General features: G+C 48.9%; 1 protein-coding gene across 2 annotated transcripts in view; it reads right to left on the reverse strand.

Moving 5' to 3' along the window:
• Positions 1 to 18,539, reverse strand: part of MYOF (myoferlin) — a 167,572-nt gene that overhangs the window by 28,920 nt on the left and 120,113 nt on the right. The window contains exons 32-41 of one of the 2 annotated variants that reach the window (XM_075534852.1): positions 16,697 to 16,774; positions 13,622 to 13,803; positions 13,208 to 13,366; positions 12,982 to 13,080; positions 11,534 to 11,695; positions 10,448 to 10,613; positions 5,801 to 5,877; positions 3,637 to 3,693; positions 2,312 to 2,323; positions 381 to 479 (exon numbers count right to left, since the gene is read on the reverse strand). In XM_075534852.1, coding sequence (XP_075390967.1) covers positions 381 to 479; positions 2,312 to 2,323; positions 3,637 to 3,693; positions 5,801 to 5,877; positions 10,448 to 10,613; positions 11,534 to 11,695; positions 12,982 to 13,080; positions 13,208 to 13,366; positions 13,622 to 13,803; positions 16,697 to 16,774 — 1,091 coding nt within the window. The remainder of the gene's footprint in view (positions 1 to 380; positions 480 to 2,311; positions 2,324 to 3,636; positions 3,694 to 5,800; positions 5,878 to 10,447; positions 10,614 to 11,533; positions 11,696 to 12,981; positions 13,081 to 13,207; positions 13,367 to 13,621; positions 13,804 to 16,696; positions 16,775 to 18,539) is intronic. The other variant, XM_075534853.1, reaches the window with a different exon arrangement.

The raw sequence follows: 18,539 nt of genomic DNA on the forward strand, positions 1-18,539 counted from the left end.
TCCCAATGTACAAGGCAGCAGGAGGACCTTTGAGGAATGGAGCGTGCTGTCCCACAGAGTCCCATGACTTGTTGGTCTCCTCGAGTCCAACTGGGCAGTTTGGGAGATATTTTTTGTGGGCCAACCTGTGACCAGCCCTCTGCCAGATGTCCCAAGCCCCAAGTGGCAGACAAGTAGTCAAAATTTGGGAGGGGGTCTCAGGCTCCTGGACTCATGGCACAACCACAACCCACTACAAGAGGGCTCTTCAGGAGCCGGGGATCTTGTGGCTCCCTCCACATCAGTCACCGCTCTGGGACCTTTCATCTTCTCCTTGGCTCTGCCGTAGCCAGGATTAATGAGTGGTGATCCCCCGCCCACAGCAACAGAGCCCCCAGTACCTTGAGTTTGGAATAGCCTTTTTGAAGATATTGTCCACATTTTTCATGTTCCCCTGTGGAAGCATAAAATTTACTCCACCAGTCCACGATTTCTTCCTCCTAAGCACATGCCAAAATGGGGGGAGGGGAGACAAAAACCATTTTAACGATGACCTGGAATCTCAATCTATGAAGAAAAGCCATGCAGAATAGGTAGCAGAAACAGGTACTTCTAAGCCTGTAACAGAAACAGGTGTGATTAGAAGATGTTTATTTCCAAAAACAGAAGACAGAATATTTGAGATTCTTCTGCCCATAAGCTGGAGGTGAATGATCATCTTTAACCTTAACCAATGAATTGTAACCAATGAAACATCCCTATGGTTACACTAGAGCAACAGTTCTCAACCTGTGGGTGGAGACCCCTTTGGGAGTCGAATGACCCTTTCACAGGGGTTGCCCGATTCATAACAGTAGCAACATTACAGTTATGAAGTAGCAACGAAAATCATTTTATGGTTGGGGGCCAGCAGAACATGAGGAACTGTATGAAAGGGTGGCGGCCTGAGGAAGGTGGAGGAACACTGCACTCAATGACTTTCTAACAACCTACTGTCACCATCATGGAAGCACTGGTTATTTAGTGGGTTCCACATTGGGCTGCTACCCAAAAGGTCAGCAGTTCAAACCTATCAGCTGTCCTTTGGGGGAAAGATGAGGTTTTCTGCGCCAGTGAAGTTTTATAACTTTGGAAACCCAAAGGGGCAGTTTTAGTTTTACTCTGTCCTATAGTGTTGCATTGAGTCAGAATTGAATTGGTGGCAGTGAGTTCAATTTGGCTTTTGAGGTTGACACAGTCTGTTAATTTGTCTGTTCAATCTCAGAAATCTACAAGGGCAGTTCTAATCTCTCCTTTAAGTTACCATGAATCAGAATCGACTTGATGTCAGTAAGATGGTTTTAGTTTTTTGGTCATACCAACATCACTAAGCTAAGGATTGGAGAGAATTGGTCAAGTTCAAATTCCATCCCTTACATGAGAAGCCTTAATTGCTCGAGCAAGTTGTTTGACATTTCTGAGCATGGACTGGAGTATAAATAGCACTTGCTTCCATCCTTCTCTGAAGATTGATTTGAAGGCCAAATACATCATCCGGAGAAGGAGTTTTGAAAACTGTAAAATGTGATGCAAAAGCAGGAAAGCATTGCTGCCAGAGATTCTGATTCGGTCAACTCGGGGGAGAGCGACCATTTGATACATTTTCAAAGCTGCTCGGCTGATTCCCAAGGGGCCAACCTCCACGGAAAACCTACGGTTTGGACAAGTGGTTCTTAGTTGGCAGAAGGACCAGCAAGCCAGTCACTTGAGGTTTCTATAACTACAAAGGATCTCCTCTTAGATTTCTCATAGGAGCAAGATCTTCATCAGACCCACTATGGGTTATAGTAATCTATCTGGGCAACGAGACCCAAAATACAGACCTATACTATAACTTCCAACTGGGTTGGGAGATGGAGAGACCCTCTTTTTTATTTACACACACATACACTGACAGTCCCTGCCACTGAGTCAATTCTGACTCATAATGACCCTCTAGGACAGGGTAGACTGCTACTGTGGGTTTCTGAAACTCTTAACTCTTTATGGGAGTAGAAAGCCTCATTTTTCTTCCAAGGAGTGGCTGCTGATTTAGAACTGCTGACCTTGTGGTGAGCAGCCCAACTTGTAATCATTATGCCACTAGGGCTCCTTTAAGTTATGAGAATGGCACAGGACCAGTCAATGTTTCATGGAACCAGCTCACTGGCACCTAACAACAACATGCACACAGTCACTTCCTTCCCCCTTAAGACAATACCCCACAGCTGAATCTATATTTTTCTTGATGTATAGGCATGAATTAATGAATGAACATGGAATTTAAACCCAGAAGAATATAGACAATAGTTACCTTTTCTGTCAGCTGCTCATGCATTTGAATGGGAAGGATGAGAAGAAACCATGTAACAGGCCACGTGGATATGGGAATCCCACAAGCATCGGGTTTAAAGAAAGAGAGAGAATAAATTAGATTTCATGTAGGCATTTATAGTATGGCTATTTTATGGATTGTCTAAATTATTCAATTCATGATAATCTCTTCATTAAATACAACTTATTGGTTGCATCCCTGAAAATATACAAAAGAATTACACACAGTACTAGAGGGAAAAGCTTGGAGGCAGCCACCTCTATCCCATCATTTCAGTAGCATTAAACAGTCTTACTATTGGCCAATGCCATTGTCGCACAAGGGGGGAGGAGCTAGCTCCTAAAGAATACCCCAACTTGACCTTCTTTATATGGAGCACCATATAAATAAATGCCCAGCTGTCCGAAATGCTCTAGCATGAAGTTTTTCACTCGCTAAATCCTGATGCTTGATTTTTTTTTTTCCGTGAAGAATTCATTCCGGATATCAGGGACATCTGGGCGAGTGAAGAACTGGCATTGCAGGGTTTCCTCTTTGCACCTGCTAGGACACCACCTAAGGCTGTCTTCGGTAACAGTTTCAAGAAATGCTACCGAGAGCCTCCTTCTGAGCTCCTCATTCAAGTTTCTGTAGAACGTGGGGCGAGAACACCTCAGCTATGAACTAATTCTGCATTTACTGTGTTGAATGCCCAAGTTTCTCCTGCCAGGATTTTCTGGATCTGGGCTTTTGTTTCTCCCGCCCACCAGGAACTGCCAAGAGAGGCAGAGAGACAGAGAGATTTACCAGTTCTTTCTATTAGACTCATACCAAAGCGAGATTAAGGGTTAAATCATCGCAGCTGAATCAAGATTTTGGAGAGAAGGCTTGTACATGGAAAGCATGCTCCCGCTCTGAATTCAGATAGCATCTAGCCTATTCACATTTATTCTCAATCACTCACAATCATTTTAAAGAAAGAAAACGTTCATGATTTCCAAAGCATTATTCAAAACAAGTGTCTGAGTTTTAAGTTTAGGGCTAATTTGGGAGAAGTTATTCATGTGTGTCTGTCTGCTCCTTAGTTCAAAACGGAAGCGTTTTGCTCCGAGTTTATCCCCGGTGAACTTGCAGTGGCTATAAAACCAGTAATCGGTACCGAAGATTCTTCCCCGTGGGCTTAGCAATCATATTTGTTTAAAGATCACCCGTCACTCCAAAATCTGCTAATAGAAAGAATCCGAAAGGAGGACTGAAAGGCTCCCCCACGGCCCCCAGAGTCCCAGGCAGCAGCCTCATGCATTTTTCTTTTCACACATACATACATGCACTGTTGTTGGAGAAGCCATTTTGCTGAGTGCCGTAGACATGCTGCTTAAGCACTGGAAGTGGAAGGTAATTGTTGAAACGGCCACGTCATCATGTCCAGGTTATCCGGCTAGCACTTACCAATTTGCCCCAAACCTTTATTTCTCATTGTTCTTGTAGTGTGCCAAGTCCGTTGGTTAAACACCCCCAAGCACATCACAGGGGCATGTTGCAGGTTTCACCCAAAGCCACAGCCACCAGTCCCAGCCCCTAGCAGGACCACGGTTAGTTTCGACTGCTCCTTGATGTCATCAAGGTACGATGCAGGAGTTGAGTTAGTGATCAACCTGTACATGTCAATGACTCGGCCTTGGCCAGCTGTGATTGACCCCCTCAAAGCTCAACGTCGCCCATTGGGGTTTGCAGAGTTGCCCACCCAGACAATAAAATGGAATTGCTATTTTTTTTTAAGAGGCGGTTTCAATGAACCTCTCTTATCAACCCAGCCTACCTCAACTCAGTACCATTGATGGGACACGGGGAGTGGCTCATGACTCATCACGGTGGGTTGCGATGTGAAATTCTAGTGGCGCCTTCTGAACCTGAACCAGGTGCTGCCACCATAGCCTGGTCATCTTAACAGGCATTTGAGAAAAGAAGGGAAATCCTGGCAGATCGGTTTTCTTCTTCTTCTGAATGCCCCATGTATGCAGCAGGCAAAGAGTAAGAATGGAGTGACAGCGAGAGGTGGTAAAATTGGAGGCCGGTGATAAAGCAGAGTGTCCAACTCCCTTTTCCTAGAGCAGTTGTGAAACGTTGTAACCAGGGCCCCAAGTATAATGTACTCCATTTCTCCATAGCTGCATCTTTCCTGCTGGGAACACTGAGGGGAGTTTACAAAGGGGTAGCATCGTTGGGCCGTGCGAGACTGCAGTTTGTGACTGGAGGATCCCGGGGTGGGCTCAAGTGCCGTGCTGGCAGTGGAGGGCACATTTAACCCGGTCCGATGGCCAGCGAGTTTAATGCGGTGAGAACGAAGTGGGTTCTTTTTGCGCAAGGCTCTGTTTATCGACATAATGTAATAAAGTGCAATCCTGTGCATTTGGGGACTCGTTGACACAAGAAACTGTGCTGTGAAATCCCATCACAGATGCCAACGGCAACACCAAGATATTTGCTGTTCTCTCTTTTCCTGGGATGAGACCCCCCCTCCCCTTTTTCTTCCTGTAGAGTTGGCTTGGATGGTTCCAACATAGGAACGCCAGTGAGCACTTCTATCCATTGATTCACTTCAAAACCACAGTGAGTTCTAATGTGGGCCGTCCCCCAATACTGATAGGGGAGAACTGCCCCCGTGGGTTCTGTGACTGAAATCATTGTGGGAGTGGGCAGCCTCTGCTTTCTCCCTGAGAGCAGTTAGTGGATTGGAACTGCTTGGAACCCACTATGCCACCAGGCTCCACAGACATCAACACTTCACGTAAGGAAAACCATCAGTGGGCTGCACGCAACCCTGTTGTCCTGTTCTGAATGGGGCAGTGGCATAAATGTGCTCCCTGAATTTCTCTTTCTAGCAAATCATATAGCATCTGGACCAGTGGTTCTCAACCTTCCTCATGCCACGACCCTTTCATAGAGTTCCTCATGTGGTGGTATCCCCCCCCCCCCAAAAAAAACATAAAATTATTTTCGTTGCTACTTCATCACTGTCACTTTGCAACTGTTATGAATCAGGCAACCACTGTGAAAGGGTCGTTCAACCCCCAACGGGGTTGTGACCCACAGGTTGAGAACCTCCGCCCTAGACTGCCCAGAGGAGTGGTTCCCAGACCAGCTTGCACATGAGAATTCCCGTGTGTGTGTGTGTGTGTGTGTGTGTGCGCACGCGTGCGTAGGTGTAAATATATTGGTGCCTAGGTCTCCCTCCGTCTTTGGGGGTGGCAGGGTGGGTAGGGGTGGCCTTGGCCTGAGTATTGTTTTAGTGTCCTCCCATGATTCTGATTCCCAGTGGGGAATGAGGACTCAGTCAGCCCTGTCACCATGACTACCAATGAGCGAAAGATCTCCATTCTTTACCATGTCCTTGACAAACGGGTTGGGTTACTACCATTGTCTAATGCAGTGACTGGTGGTTTGCCTCCATCACCAAGTGCTTAGGCATTATGAGCCAATGAGGCCTACCTTAGAAGCCAGCAGGGGCTTAGTGTCCTCCATTTCAATGACGACTTCCCGGCAAGGTGGGGCGGACATAAGGGAGGCTGCGGGAAAAACAATTCCATCATCTAAATCCAGGGTGGCACATTTGACTCCGCGTTCAAGCGTAAGAGCCACTGCATGAATGGTGGGGCTTTCTGAATGCAGAGGATCCCAAATTGCAGAAAAGGACCCAGTCATTGATCGCATTTCCCCAAACATAATAGGAGTTTAGATATGGTCTGGAGCAGTGGTTCTCAACCTGTGGGCCAAGTCGAACAACTGTTTCACAGAGGCCGCCTGATTCCTAACAGTAGTAAAATGACAGTTATGAAGTAGTAACGAAACTGATGTCATGGTTGGTGGGTCTCCACAACATGAGGAACTGTGTGCAAGGGCCGCGGCATGAGGAAGGTTGAGAACCCCTGCTCTAGAGTATTATGTGACCCATTGTTCTTAGCTTTGGCAGACCTTCATGGGCCACTGCTCTTTGGTTTGGGGGGTGTGGCATCCAGTAAACAACAAAGTCAGACAAAGCCCTCTGCCACCAGCCCCACTCGGACAGAGCTGATAGCACCCCGGGGTTCCCGAGGCTGTAAGTCTTCTCACAGAAGCAGATGGCTTCATCCTTCTCCAAGGAACAGCTGAGGGTTTCGAACTGTCCACCTTAACTCACTGGGCCACCAGGGCACCATGCCTGTCCCTTGGAAGTGCTCACCAAGTGTGGTTCGTCAATTGTAACATTACCTACCAGGGGGCATCAAAACGTTTGTGGAAATGGGATGAAAAGATAATAGAATTTTGTGTGTGAATGTTCTGAAGATCCCTTGTAGGTTTAAAAAAGGGGGGAGAAATGGGGAGAGGGAGAGGAAGAGAGAGACTATAGCTAAAGGAGCCTTCTTTTCTAGGCATCTGTTCCCAAGACACACATACACCCCCCCTCCCCACACACACACACAGAACCAAAAAGGTGTGCAGGGGGAATAGTTGCCTAGTTCCGGTCCAAAGTTGCATGAACTCACTCAGTGTCTGTTCTCTCATGTGTGCCAAGGAAGGAGGCCCGGGCTTGGGCTGCAGGTATAGAATCCCTAGACCTTTTTATGGCTCAAGATTTGGAGGTAAGAGCAATGGCTCAGGAGCTGTCCTAGACTCAACTGGAGGGGGTGGGATGGCGGTTGAGACAGGGGTGAGGATGACAGGAGGGGTCTTCCCTATATTGAAGGGGACCGCAGGCAGTCAGATATTCTGGAGACCAGAACTCAGGCAGGACCAAGTTTGCCAAGCCAAGAGGATTTCCTGCCCCACCCACCAAGCAACAGACATATAAGACTACGAGAGTGGAGGGAAGAAATATTATAAAACACCTACCTAGTAGTGCCTATTGGGCCCTTACACCGTGCAAGTCTCCAGCAATCTCCTGATTTAAAGTGTTTTGTTTTTGGTTTGTTTTGTTTTGCTTTCAAGTGTTTTTAAAATGAGGAAAGATATCACTTGGAGGGCTAGAGGGCTGACCCAAGTCCTAACATTTTTGACTGACTCTCATGTACGGCTAAAGAAGACTGAAAAAGAATTGATGAATTTGAATTTAGATATCAGCAAATGATATTAGAAACACCGTGGAGCACCCAAAGCACGAGCAGTCTGTCTTGGAAGTACAGTCTGAATGTGTCTTACGAGTGAGGATGGTGGGACTTCATCTCCCTACCGAGGTCATGCTATTCGGAGGGGCCGTCCTGAGAAGGACCTCATACTCCGTAAAGTAGAGGGTCCGTGAGAGGAGAGAGGCTCTTACAAAGACACATAACAATGACAATGCTGGCTTTGTGGCTGGTGCAGGACTGAACAGTGCTCCGTTCTGACATTCCTAGGGCTTGCTGCGAATTGTGACGGGTACCTCACCCGGGAAAACCATGTGCTAAGCATCTTATTTGCAGCATCTCATTGGTCCAATAAAACTCCATTGCTGCCAACCCGATTCAGACTCACAGTCATCCAGTAGGACAGAGTGGAGCTGCCCCACGGGGTTTCCAAGGCTGTAAATCTTTACAGAAGCAGACAGTCACCATTTTCTCCCAAAGAGCAGCCTGTGGGTTCGAATCCCCAACCTCTGGGTCAGCAGCACGAGCTTCACCTCGGTGCCATTGGGGCTTCTCACTGCTTGGCCTCCCCCCACCCTGCCACCCGGTGACCCCATAAAGGATGCATCTTCTGCTCATTTGACACATGGATCAGCAGACCAACTGAGGCTCAGAGAAAGCAAGGCACTTTCCCAGGTGAAAACATTGTGCTGGAAGTGGAAGTGAGTTGCCTGGGTCTGTCTGAACCCCAAGCTTGGGTTTTAGGCATCACCTCTGAGCCCGGGGCAGAGAAGATGCTCAAAACCTGTGAAGCGAACCAATCAGGGGACACTGGGGAGGCAGACTTTTAAGGTGCGTCGAAGCTATGCAGTTGTTGTGAGAAGTAGTTTTAGATCCCACTGGGCACCCCAGATCTACCAGCCATCCCCAGATAAGCTCCCCTCTAGCTCGTGACAACTGCAGGAACCCAGAACCCCATGTCAGAGCAGCAGGGGTGTGTCCACACGGCGCCAGGCAAGCTCACGCTTAGCTCAGCCCTTTTCCACCTCGTCATCTGCATGTCAGCAGTCTCGGGAACAGGAGGGAAAAGTGACTCTGGGTCCTTTCAGGATCAGGCTAACCCCGGTCTGTGCCCCAGCTCTTCCCCTAGCACCAGCTTTAAGACAGTGCCAGACTGATCTATAATAACCTGGGGAACAAGACGTCCTGGGCACATTGGCGATGTGCTTGGTTGCTAACCGAAAGGCTGATGGACAACTCAACCCTAACAATCGTGAGGATGGCGCGGGAGCGGGCACTGCTTCTTTCGGTGGCTCACGGGACTGTTACGGGTCCGAATGGATTTGAGGACACCTAGCAGCAACAACAAGGTAAGGACAGGCCCTGTTCTATAGCTTGCTTATGAGTTGGTCTGCTAACCACAAGGTCAGCAGTTCAAAACTCCAAGTCACTCTAAAGGAGCGAGATGAGGTTTTCTATTCCCCTAAAGAGTCACCACCATGGAAACCCTCGGGGGGCAGTTCTACCCTGGCCCCTAGGCTTGCCATGAGGCAGAATCAATTCCAGGGCAGTGAGTTTGGATTTTTAGGCAAGTCATTTAAATTCATGAGGTAGTCTTTTTGTCTTCTAGGGAAACTCTTTCAAACCACACCCCCACAGTGTTGTGAAGAACGAGTGAGGGAGGACAACAGACAGAAGTAACTCTTCCCCCACAGAACTTGTGAATGCCGTCGTCTGTCCTCTTGCCTTTTCTACTGGACGACTGCCTGCCTGGTAGCCGTGAGACCACCTTGTTCGGTACTCGCACCTCAATGTCTGGTGCAGAATCGGCACCTAAGTGCTCGAGTACCCCTGAGCTACTGGCTGCATTGTGACCCAGTGACTTCATCCCCATCAATCATGTGGGAAGAGCGCCCTCTGTCTTTCCAGGCTGTTAGTTGACAGGCAAATGGGGGAAATTCACATGTTCAGAAGAGAAGTCTTACCCTAACTTAGGAGAAGGAGAGGCCCGGAGGTTAATATGACAAACAAACAACAAATAAGCAAATTCACTGCCCTATCAAGCCGATTCCAACTCATGGAAGGCCTATAGGAAGAGGTAGAACTTTCCCTGTGGGTTGCCAAGTCTCTTGATAGTAGAAAGCCTCATCTATCCCCTGAGGAGCTGCTGGTGGTTTCGAACTACTGACCTCGACGTTAGCAGCCCAACGCACAACCACTACACCACTGCTGCTCCTTTCAGAGGTTAGTAGCTCTCTTCAAAACAAGACTGGTATTCAAATCTAGTTTGGCCGCTAACTATATTACCTTAAAAACCAGCTGCTACCCGGAAAGGGCCCCTTTAGAAGGTCCTGAACAGACACAGGGGAACATGTAGAGCAAAACACAAAATCACTACAAAGAAAGTAAAGCAAGAAGACCAGGCTTATTTCCAAGACAAGAGACCCCTCGGGCCTGGAAATGAGCTTACCCCCATGGCTCCATCTTTAGCCAAACAAGAGACAGTTCTAGAAGGAGAGCAGTCACGCTAGGGGCGTCCACACTCCTTCGAATCGTTCACCGTTGAGATGGAAAGGGAGGGGCCTACTCAAGGTCAAAGTTCAGAAGGGTTAGGAAGAAAGGAGGAATGGAAACCAGCAACACAGGGAGGAAGTGGGCCAAGGGATGTAATATTGTGGGGACTGCACCCGATGACCCAGGGTTACACGGTGCTGCATGGAGAATGGATCTGTTTCCGGTTCACAGTCAAACGTCCAGCAGGATCCCGACTCAGGGTCACACGCCTGTGTGGCTCAGAGTAGGGTTCTCAGGGTGTGTGTTGCCACGTCCTTCTCCCCAGGGCCTTTTGGGTGGTCTCGAACCCCCCTACCTTTGGTCAGAAGCCCAGTGCCTTCCCCATTTTCACCACCCGGGGACTGCAGGGAGGTAGCTACAGTATCTACCACAAAGCAAACTCTTTCCTGAGTAAGGCATCTTGACTCTGAAAAGACTTGTCAGGGTGAAGTCAGATCATGCACGACCCTCTCCCCCATGTCGTTCTCTGGGCTTTGCGGTTTACCTTTGAGCCTGGGGACAATGTCCTCCTTGGTTGCGTAGGGGTCACAGCGAAAGCGGTCCAGGTGGTCAATAGTGCACTGGCCAACGACAGGCTTCCGCCCAAACTGCCTGTGGTCGATGACCTTGATCACCAGGGGTGGCATGTACAACTCCTCCTTGGGCAGGAACTGCGGACCACAGAGGCAGCTGTCATTTCTCTTTCCGACACCCGCCGAGGGTAGCTCGGCCAATAAATGCCCCAAAGGGACCCACTCAGACCCTTCTGCAGAGCCGAGGGACTCCGGTAGGCTCAGTAACACAAGCAGCGTGGTGGCTGAGAGTGTGAGCTATGAAGCTAGACCCCTGGGCTCCCGTCCCGGCTCTGCCATCTGGGCTACACGGCTTAGGGACCCCTTTGACCCTCCTGTGCCTCCGTACCTCGGGCTAGCTTTTGTGGTTTTGTGGCATCCTGACCTGAATGTGTCATTTCCCCTCTCTAGGCCTCAGTTTTCCCCTCTGTCACACGACAGGTTAAAGGAGATGGCCCTGGTGCTCAAGGCCTGCTGGAGGCACCACGTGCAGGAAAATGACAGGGGGGCTCAGGCAGGGAGGGGGCGGGGAGAGCAAAAGGTTCTGGACCTTCCGTCCCTTCCTGGGGAAGAGATGCCCTCTGTGGGTCCCTGGGCAGATATTTCTCCCCAGTCAGCAGTTTCTCCCTGGAGGGAGGAGCCAGGGATCTGGGCTGTGTCCACAGGGTCTCCTGATTGGGAGTTCATATTCTGTCCTCAAGGGGCTGGCCACGAAAAAGTCTGGAACGGATCACAGAGTCGATGGAAAGTTTGCTGGGGGCAACAATGATTGCTCTGTCATGGGGCCTGGTTGAGGTTTTAAGAAGCCATGACGACGGCGTGAGAGTCGAAAGGGGAGATGTCATTGACACACTGAATGCAAGGACGTAGTCATTCTAATTGCTATTGGATGTGGGAAATGTATGCACTGTACCTCTGTCCGTGCACACGTGTGTGTGTGCGTGTGCGTGCATGTGGTACACCTAAATCCATGTTTCGACTAAAATGCACATGGACATCAGGGAGTCTGGATACTGTACCACTTTCATGAAGAGGACAGAACTGGGAAAGTTGGGCGTCTTCTTCAGGTTTTTGATCACCACGGATTCCACCCTTTCTCCTCCACACTCCACCACCAGACTGGGGGACGTGATGGAAGCCATCTGGAAGTTCTTCATGTTTCTCAAGCCCCAAGCTAGAATCTAAGAAAGCAATGTATAGAGAAGGGGAAGAACTCCAGCATGTTCTACAGGAAAACTATGTCTTCAAACCCGGTCACTGCTTTAAGGTGGGCTTGGGCGGATTTGCCTCGCAGCCCGTGGACCGTTGTCCTGGAAAGGCCGTGGGTCATCCTTTCCGTCTCCTGCCTGAGCTGCTCTAAGCCAGAGTTGCTCAAAGTGTAGAATGCAAATCCCGGCCGGGCCATGGAATCGTGGTCTGAGCTCTGGCAAATTATTTCCCTCCCTCCCACCTAGGTCTCTTCTAACCCGTTGCCCTCCAGGACTCTGGACAACCTCCAGCCTCTCTCAGCAGTTGAGTGCATTCACAATTTTCCTTCCCCAGGATCCTAACTGAAGGTTGTCGGTTCCCGTGCACCCAGAGGCACCTCCAAAGAAAGGTCTGGCTGTGAAAACCGTATAGAGCACATTCCAACTCCGACACACACAACCCCAAAGCCCTCTGCTATCAAGTCAGTTCCGCCTCATAACGCACTATAGGACAGGGTAGAACTGCCCCCCTGGGTTTCCATAAGCCTTTACAGGAGCAGAACACATCCTTCCCTCTGGGAGCAGCTGGCGGGTTTGAACTGCTGACTTTGTGGTTAACAGCCCAACTCGTCACCCGCTTTGCCACCAGGGCTCCTATAGCACAGAGAGAGAGGGTAACCATAAGTAGGAATTGACTTCACGGCCAACCAATGGGCAAGTCTCCTCTCGAAGCAGGGCTGATGGGCTGATCTACCACAGGATTCAGTGTAAGCTTCCTCACATGTGGTCTGGCAGTGCCCTCACTTCAGAATGATCGCCGCTGACCTCCGGGCATCGTGAGAATGGAAATCTTGAACAATCAATCACAGACCTGATGGGGTCCACCTACCCATCTGGTTAGCTCCATCAGCCAGACTCTGCTCAGGTACTTTCTTCCCACCCTCCACCTCTCTCAAGTCCCTCTCCTCTCTGCTCAGACAGACGCTGTTCTGTGAACCCATCCTCCCTCCCTCAGCTCTCTGAGCAGTCCCCCAAACTCAGGAATCTGCAGGTTCCCAGCCAACGAACACTCTAGATTCTCCCTAATGCTGAACCGGACCTCTCCTGGCTGCTGCCCCATGCCTTCGACTTTGAGGAATAGCTCAAATTTGGGACCAATTTACAGGAAGTTGTAAGTAGCAAGAAACTATGCGGCAGTGTCCCATTTCTGATGCCAACAATCCCACCGCTTGGTAGCCACCTCCCTCTGATTCCACAAAGGCAGGTCAAAGGCAGCATACCTCGATCGCAGTGAGCTGAACCACGGGTCGGATCCCCTGGGGGACCATGTACAGATTCGGGGCCCTCTGGGAGGGAAGAATGGGAAGGTTGGAGCCATCCTAGGAAACAAACATGGGGAGACGCCAGTGACTCCCTTTTATCCAGGCAGACTGGGCCTGGAATTATAAACCAGTGCTTCCAGCAGATGAGCTGCAGGAATGGACGAGGGAGACGTCTGCAGTTTACCTTGTCTCTCAGAATCAACTCTGCAGTTACAAGGACGTCCCCACAGGCCTTGTCACCGTTCATCACGGGGTGCCAGAGCAGTTTGGGCGTGATGTCCATTTCTGAGTTTAATTTCACCAGAGGAGAGAAAATACTCCTTCCCAAAAATTCATCTTTACCCTGGAAAAAACAACCAGTCCTTCCCATTCACCAACCAACATCCCTTGGCCTACCCAGCCCCCGTGTGTCTCGGGAAAGGGTAGTGACAGTGATGCTACCACAGGACAAAATATTGTCAGTGTCATTAAATGGCACACGTGGAGACGGCTCTATTGGCAAATGTTTGGGCGCATATGTTTTGACAATAATAATGATCATAATAAATCGCCATGGTCCTCCCTGCCCCCAAGCCATCTAAAAATATAAATTACTTACCACTTGGTCATTGTCGAACAGTTCCATGGTCACCTTGGGGGGGTTCTGCAGGATGGTGTGGGGCTCCCCGTAGATTTCAATCCCATCAAAGATAACCGTCTGGTCCCACGTGGGATTCAAGGTGGAGTGGATGATCTCAGTTGTTTTGCTTCGATGGAGGAAGGAGATGTGAGCGTAAGGATCTAAAATAGGAATGGAGAAAGGAGAGTTAATAGGGAGCCCGAGTGCATCTCCCGTGGACCACGCATTCAACCACGTGGCCAAGGACCCTCACCATCCACCTGTGAAATAAAGGTCCAGTAAGGCCCCAAGGTGTACCAAGCACCCCCCCCCCCTCTGCAGAAGAGGTCCCATGCAGCCTTCTGAGCCCAGAGCGGCACTTGTGGTAGGAGAGCAGGCTCTTTGGACAGACAAGCTTGGATTCCAATCCCACCCACCACATGACCTTGGAAAATACCTAACCCTTCTAAGCAGTGGCTTCCTTCTCCACACAAAGATAGTAATATTACCTGCATCACAGAGTTAGGAGAATCACCTTTCCTCTAGTTCCTAAATGCTTCCTCCACCCACACTATCATGATCCCAATTCTCCCTTACAAATCTGGATAGACCAGAGGATGTACACTGGTACAAATAGGAACTGGAAACACAGCGAATTCAGAGCGGATGATCCCTTGGGTGGGGTAGAAAGGGGGAACCGATTACAAGGATCTACATATAACCTCTTCCCTGGGGGATGGACAACAGAAAAATGGGTGAAGGGAGACGTCGGACAGTACAAGATATGACAAAATAATAATTTCTAAATTATCAAGGGCTCATGAGGGAGTGGGTAGCGGGGATGGAGGGGGGAAAATGAGGAGCTGATGCCAGGGGCTTAGGTGGAGAGAGCAAAATGTTTTGAGAATGATGAGGGCAATGAATGTACAAATGTGCTTTACACAATTGATGTATGTATGGATTGTGATAAGAGTTGTATGAGCCCCTAATAAAATGATTTTAAAAATGGAAAGGAGAGAGCCCATCGTACAGGGAATATTTGATACATGCTAATGATCAGTATGGTTGCTAATGTCGATGGTAATCCATGTAGTCAAGGAATAGTCCTCAAAGGCCAGGTCTCCAGGGCATATATGCCCATGGGTTGACAGTCCATGGTAGCAGAAGGTTTTGTTCCACTCCACTTGAGAATACAGTGACTATAGTCATGTGTTCTAGAAAACAATTTGTGTTCTAAATCATCACAAAACACCTTTGCAGTTTACCAATGCGGGGGACTGAGTTAACTGGGCAGGACTCCAAAGTCTAACCTGAATCGTTGCACAAGTCAAAGGGGTGTTTGGTTTTATCACTGTGACTGACATACAAATGCAACCCTTTGCTTTTCCTCCACTGATACCTCTGTTTCCATCTAGGGGCTCTGACGGTGTAGTGGTTATGCCCGGAACTGCTAACCTCAAGGTCAGCAGTTTGAAATCACCAGTCATCCCTTGGGGGACAGACTGGGCTTTCTACTCCAGTGAAGAGTTATAGTCTGGGAAACCCACAGGGGGCTGTTCTACGCTGTCCTAGTGGGTTGCTATTAGGAGGTGGAACCAATTCGATGACAGTGAGCTTTGAGTTAAGGTTTCAAACTGTAAGGAATGTGCTTCGAGTTTGATGAAACTTTAAATCACTGGTGCTGGTGGAATCTAGCTTTGACTTTCAGTGATGGAGTGCCCTCTGGTGGAAAATACTTGAAGCTGTCCTTTTTAAAAACAACATTCTAAGGACGGGGGAACCTTGGTGGGGTAGAGGCTTATATGCTTCGGGTTGCAATGGCAAGGCCAACGTTTGAAACCATCAGCCAGTCCGCAGGCGAAAGATGGGGCTTGCTACTCCAGTAAAGAGTTACAGTCTCAGGAACCAGGGGCTGTTCAACTGTCTTGCAGGCTCTCCAGGAGTTGGCATCAACAGGATGGTCATGAGTTTGAGGGGTTTTGAGTCATATGATAGGGGCAGAATCCCTGAGTGGTATTAAATGGTTACTAGGATCAGCTGCTAACCCCAACGTTTGGAGGTTCAAGTCCCCCAGAGGCAATGCAAAAGAAAGCCCTCCCCCCTACGGAGCTCTGTTCCACTCAGGCATACATGGATCTCCGTGAGTCGGACTCAAGGCCACAGCAAATGGCTTCCCTTCTATGATAGGGTTACCCGTGAACCCACTCTAATTTATAAAGCAAACAACCACAATAAAACCAACCCCAAACTCCCAACCATTCACAAATGTTGACTGGTTGATGTTCATATTAGAACCCACTTCACCCTTGCCGCAAACACACTCGGGTAGACGGCCATGGCTTTAAGAGCGGCTTCTCTAAGGGCTGAGGAAGCTCTCATGAGCCTCAGGTCCTGGCGTGTAAGGCTCCCCCCACACAGCCCAGGAAGCCCCTGTGCCATCTATGGTCTCAGAAACAAGAGCTGAAATCTCCTGACAGGTGGATGCCCCCACACTTACTCCACCCCTGCTACAACCTGCTTTGAGGCAGCCCAAGGGCAGGAAAAGACAGACAGGGAGGGCTGATGAAGCCACATGGTCTTAGGGTGCTGGGGATTAGGGGAGCAACCTCCAGAGGAAGTCCAATGAACTCCCAATAGTTCATAGCCTGGTGTTATAGACCCGTGCTACTTTTGTCACCTTGAGATAGGGACAAGACAGTGGAAAGGCTCTTCGTTTATCAACCACCCAGGGCTCCGAGGCCATAACAAAAGATGCTGTGTATGTGCAGGGGGAGCAGAGCCTGCTCCTTCCTCTGGGCACGTTTCATTATTTAATCACATAATGGCTATCGGTATACAAAGGCCGTGCACCTCCGGGCTTCTCCGGCACCCAGCGACAGCGCCTGATGCCTCTGGTTGGCAGCCGATAACCAGGTGATTTATGGCACACACACCAAGGAATCGCAGCACCAAGATGCTCCCTGCTTCCACTGGAGACAGCAGGAAGCTCTCACCTGATGAAAAGCAGGACCACACCGTGCAGCCATGTGTGAACCTGGGAGATGAACCCCCCTCACCCCCCGCCTTCCCATTCACCTGAAAAGCTGTCCTTGTCCAAAGCCATGAGGTTTCTGGCTTGGTAGACATAGCAGCGCAGGTGGTAAAGGTAGACTCCTGGAGGAAACAGGATGGGGATGACTGACAGGAAACACAACAAGGCCACCCGCTGTTTGCTCTATAATAGCTGCTGATTATTTCAGATAAACGCGCCATCCAAATCTAGTTCCCCACGGGGTGGGGTGGGGGGAACTCATAGAATAGTGGTGAGATAGAGTCCTATTTCCTGTAAAATAAAACTTAATTAAAAGAAAAACTGACATTCCTTCTGTAAACTACATGATTTGGGGGCACTGTTTGTCGTCATAGACTTAAAATGAAACTGGGTCACCCAGCAGTTACAGAACCTGTGCTTTCTAGAAGGGGCTGGGGGCGGTGCAGCTGCTCTGGGAAGGAAGAGTGGGCATTTCCAGCCTACCAGCTCATCCCAGGCAATTACACCCAGGGAATCCCTTCAGGGCCGTTCTGCCTTGTCCTAGAGGGTCACTAGGAATCGAAAAGACTCAACGCAGTGGTTCTTCACCTTCCTCATGCGGCGACCCTTTCACACAGTTCCTCATGTGGTGGTGACCCCAACCAGAAAATTATTCTCATTGCTACTTCATCACTGTCATTTTTCTACTGTTATGAATCGTCATGTCAATATCTGATAGAAAGGATATATTTTCATTGTTACAAATTGAACCTAATTAAAGCATAGTGATGAATCTCAAAAACAATGTCTATATATTGTGAACTATTTATTTCTAATGACAAATAAATGAAATTTTCTCTTGAAGCACGGTGCAGCATGGCTGACAGTCTTCACGCCGGGTACTCGTGTGTGGGCGTATCTGCATGTGGGCGGACCCGCCCAGAGAGGGATAGAGGAGCAGCGTCTCTCTCGGCTCCTAAGAGCATCGGAAACACAGTATGTGCTTTCCGATGGTCTCAGGCGACCCCTCTGAAAGGGTCGTTCGACCCCCAAAGGGGCCAAGACACACAGGTTGAGAACCGCTGCATCATGGGATTTGGTACACTTTCTGGTACATCATGGGATTTGGTACACTTTCCAGCATCAGGTGTGGGGATTTCTTTTGTTGTTGTTGACGTTTTCAAACTCATACTCCTTGCAGTTAGCAGCCTAATGCTAAATCCACAGCCCTCCCAGGGTTGCTTAAGCCTCTGAGAAGTAAGAGCAAATAAACTCCTGTTATAAAGCATGTGCCACGTGTTGAGTAGATATTAATGTGTTCGACTCCCAAAACTGTTATTCCTAGAGCCCTGGTGGTGCGGTGGATTAAGCAATGGGCTGCCAACCTCAACGCTGGCTATCTAAAACCAGCTGTTCTTCAGAAGAAAGATGCAGCTGTCTGCTCCTGTAGAGACTTACAGCCTCAGGCACCCCTGCCGCTAGGAGTCCGGATCAACTCAATAGCAGTGAGCTGGGGCTTGGGTTTTCTTTTTGCACGAGTGGGAATCAACCCATGGCGGTAGGTTTAGTTTTTGGGTTTTTCATTTTTTCCCCCCTGCGGTTTTCCTAGCTCCAAAATTCCTAAAGGTTATCACTGAAGCCAACCTTTATTAAACTTTTTGAGCCTTTAAAAGAATAACTTGGGGAAGTTCAACAAAATAGAGTTCGGTGTGTATTTTTTAAAAAGCTGACATCAGTATTGGTGCTTGAATTGCCCTGCAGGCCAGCCATGAGTTTTTAAATGTGTTTTTTAAAATTCTTCCCACCAATTCTGAAAACAAAAGTCATATACACACAGAGAGATTTTTAAAGACTTTTTGTGGCGAGTCAAAGAGTTCTCTTGAAATACGTCCTAGGAATAAAATTCGC

The sequence above is a fragment of the Tenrec ecaudatus genome, chromosome 16, assembly GCF_050624435.1.
Source record: "Tenrec ecaudatus isolate mTenEca1 chromosome 16, mTenEca1.hap1, whole genome shotgun sequence".
Classification (NCBI taxonomy): domain Eukaryota; kingdom Metazoa; phylum Chordata; class Mammalia; order Afrosoricida; family Tenrecidae; genus Tenrec; species Tenrec ecaudatus.